At 45.9% G+C, this 3660-nt stretch overlaps 1 protein-coding gene across 1 annotated transcript; it reads left to right on the top strand. All coding sequences in view use genetic code 12, as the record gives it.

The window, feature by feature from the left end:
- Positions 1-219: 219 nt before the first annotated feature.
- LODBEIA_P50750 (uncharacterized protein) lies at positions 220-1716 on the top strand (the record flags this gene model as incomplete). The annotated part of the gene is made up of 1 exon (XM_066975367.1): positions 220-1716. One exon carries the CDS (start codon positions 220-222, stop codon positions 1714-1716), a length of 1497 nt encoding a protein of 498 aa, XP_066832013.1.
- Positions 1717-3660: the final 1944 nt, after the last annotated feature.

Below are 3660 nucleotides of genomic sequence, written 5' to 3'. Positions count from 1 at the left end.
TTTGGATTGCCCTTGAAGCCCAGATATTGGATATCCGAGAGCCACCTTCATAAGCAACACCGCCGCCACTGCCACTGCCACCGCCACCACCACAGCTGGAAAGGCGGACACCTATCTCGTGGGGATTTTTTTGTTTTTTGTTTTTTTTTTTTTATTTTAGAGTCTTGACGAATTTATTGTCTCAGAGCATAGAAGCAAGCGTGGGAAATTTCTCAAACCATGAGCGAAGAAACATCGTCGGCGTTACTTGAACAGTTGGTTTATATCGACAACTATATCAATGCCCAGTCTGGGAACAATACTGAAAGCTCCAATGCTACGCCCAACGTCGATGTCGATGGACAGTTGAGCTTGGACTTGGCAGCGTTTGCTGATGATTCATTTATATTCCATGATGAGGATAAGCCCAAGGGTTTGTTCTACGGTGATGATCATAATGAGCAGCATGACGGAGAGGAAGATGAAGAAGAAGATGATGATGAGGACGAAGTGGAAGGGGATGACGAGGAGGAGGAGGAGGATGAGGTACAACGTGCAAAGGGGAAAAGCGCGAGTAAATCCAAGGCCAAGGCAAAGGCCAAGGCAAAGAGGAAGAGGGAGCGGGAGAATGATGGGTTGAGCAGTTGGGATATTCAAAACTTCAATGCTATCGCCGCTACAAACTTTCCCAGTCATAACGAAGTCAAGGATGAAACCAATGTGTTTAGCAAACACGAAGATGGAGCCGTTGGATTTCTACAACTGCAGAACCATAATCACGCCCACACTGGTCATGAAATAAAATCAGCTGGTGCAACTCAAAACATCCTCAACTTGAATGATTTGCCTAAATTCCCCGTGCCTCCAGGCGCCAAGTCTTCTTTGGTCAGCGCTGGTTTATCGCAGAACCAAATTGATTTGCTTAGTGCTTTGGTGGCTCAACATCAAACAAGTATGGGTAAACCCATTGCCCAAGGTCATCTGCAACCACCAGCACCAGCACAACAACAACCTCAACCGCGGCCATCGCGGACGGGACCTGCAGATGTTGACCCTTCCCTACATGGCATTGTGCCGAGTGCAAGTTCGACTGCACCATTCACCGAGCCGCATAACCGCAACCACCACCATAATCATAATCAAAATCACAATCATATTCACCACCAAAGCCCAAGCCACATCTTCATAGCCCCAATCACGCCCACCACATCATCTCTCTCGCCTACGGACCACCTCACTCAAACACAGCTGCAATTTGTCTCGCAACCGCAAGTTCCACTCCTTCATTCTCAACAACCCAACGCGTCGGCTACTTCCTTCATCGACCCTTTAATGCACCAGCAAAATCACAATCACCAACTTCAGCATCAGCAGCAGCATCATCGTAACCTGCTCCTGCTGCATCAGCACAACCAACTTCATCAGCATCACCAGAACGCACCGTCGTCGGTAGCATCAACCAGCTCAAACATAAGCTCCCCCGACGCCGCCGAGCTAGATAAAAAACGAAGAAACACGGCAGCATCAGCGCGCTTCCGCATCAAGAAAAAGCTCAAGGAGCAGCAAATGGAGAATAAGATCAGTAGTCTCCAGGACTTGATCGAGAATTTAGAGGAGAAGTTGAATAATTTGGAGATGGAGAATCGATTGTTGCGCAATTTGATCATTGAGAAGGGCAGTCAGAAGGGCGATGATGAGGTCAAGTTGTTGAAGGAGCGGGCTAAGCTGAATCAGTAGGCACAATCCAGCGAGGAAGGCGGGGGGATTAGGGTTTTGTACATGTGAATAGCAAATGTATGTGTACTTTACAAGTTGATGTTGCTTGGAAAACGTAGCCAATAGGGGAAAGCTTAGTTTGTAGTTTTCATTCATGGACGTTACGAAGCTCCACCGGGTCAGCGAACAATAGCACGGCAAGGAAAAGAAAAGAATTCGCATAAATGCTGATTAGAGGGGGGGAATGGTCAGCAGAAAAGAAGCTTAGCCAATGGAGTAATCGAAGCATGAGGGAGGTTCCCGCCGGTCAAGTGCCTACGAAATACGATGGGAGATACCGTGAAGCGCAGTTTAAATCCTTTTTATTCTCTACCTCTCAACTCACCACATGCCGCACCGAATTTTCATTTCCGTGAAAACTCCCACCCACAGTCAACCAAGTTGCAACTTAGCGGGTTATTTAATTTTTTTTTTCATTTGAGGGGTGGGAAGTGGGATGGGGCGTTGGCGGCGTTGGGAGGTTATAATCGCTATCACGTTATCTACTTACACAAAAGCCCACGACGCGAAAAAAAAAAAAAAAAAAAAAAAAAGAGAAAAAAAAAAGTTTGACTCTTGAAAAGGGAGCCGTATCCTCCATACATCGTGAGATTAAGCGATGCAAGCTGGTTCTTGGTGAGAGGAGGGGGAAGTTTTTGAATTTGAAAATTTGTTTCAGCCAGCGGTGGCGCGTATCTTCGACTTGGTCCATCCTCTAAACTTCCACTGGAGTGGGGGGTGGTGGGTGGTATTGTGAATGATGGAGTGATAAAAGGGCCAGGAATTAGGATTGGGATAGCGGGGTTTCTCCTGTTTTTAAGGTCTGGCAGTTGCTCAGCTCATCAAAGCTGGCCTATCCCACACTGATAAATGGGGCAAAGCTTCATCTCATCTGTGCGTGCTGTTCTTGTGGTTGTGGTTGTTGTTCTTGTGTCTGAGTGAACCATCGCCGAAAAAAACTTCCAGCAGGGACAAAAAAAGGGGTATTTTTTTTTGCTTGTTCCGATTCGTTTGCTGTTTAGGGGGGAAGGGGGGGATAAGGGCACGCTATTTTGCTGTTGTTTAGATTAAGCATGAGCTACGTGAAAATAAAATTAAGGAGCAATTGGTTAAGTTGGTGCCGTCTATCTTAATCTAGTCAATGTGTACCTGCTTGAGCTGTTTACATCAAAGCCAAGTCCAAGTCCAAGTCCAGCTCCTGTGTCTGTGGATGTCCAGGGGTTGGATAAAGCATGACTGAAGCGCGTCTTCAAGCTGGTCCCCCCCTTCCCCCGGGGGAAAAGAAGGAAATTGGGGGGTTTGCCGGTTTTCAAGCAACAGCGAGTAAAGACGGCTACTGGTTCTACGATTACTTCTTTGGTATCTACCTGAAGAGAGCTTTTAAATTTTCTGCAATGAGCCATTTTTTTTTTTTTTTTTTGGGGAGGGGGGGGGGGGTGTGGAAAAAGAGCCAACGACTCTCCAAGGGATCCCATCTTAAGTGGTTGTCCTTTTTTTTTCATGCAAAAGAAAAATTTTGAGAGAGTGGAAGCAGTAGACATAAAGTGTAGAATGGACAATGATTAAAGCGGGTTTATTAAAAGTGGTTGGTGAAAAGTGTTTCATGAAAAGCTCCTTGTCTAAGCTTAATTCCCTATCGTCTGCTGTCGATAAACCTAGTGCAGAGGGAAAAGAGGCGGCTTTTTGAAGTTGAAAAGAAAAAAAAAAAAAAAAAAAAAGACATGCTGCCAACCCTCTTCTGGTTACATGCTACTTACGGTATAAGGGGTATATAAATAAACCTCTTAACAGTGTAGAGCTGTTGGTTTCCACGAGCAGTGTATTGCTATCTGGGGCCGTCTAAGGGGAAAAAGGAGGGGGAGGAGGCTAAATCGAGGCTGAAAAAAGCTGACAGTGGCTTGAGATAAAAGCCCACCTAGTGATAAT

This window comes from Lodderomyces beijingensis, assembly GCF_963989305.1.
Source record: "Lodderomyces beijingensis strain CBS 14171 genome assembly, chromosome: 6".
Taxonomy (NCBI): domain Eukaryota; kingdom Fungi; phylum Ascomycota; class Pichiomycetes; order Serinales; family Debaryomycetaceae; genus Lodderomyces; species Lodderomyces beijingensis.
This window is presented reverse-complemented; position numbering and strand designations above follow the sequence as displayed.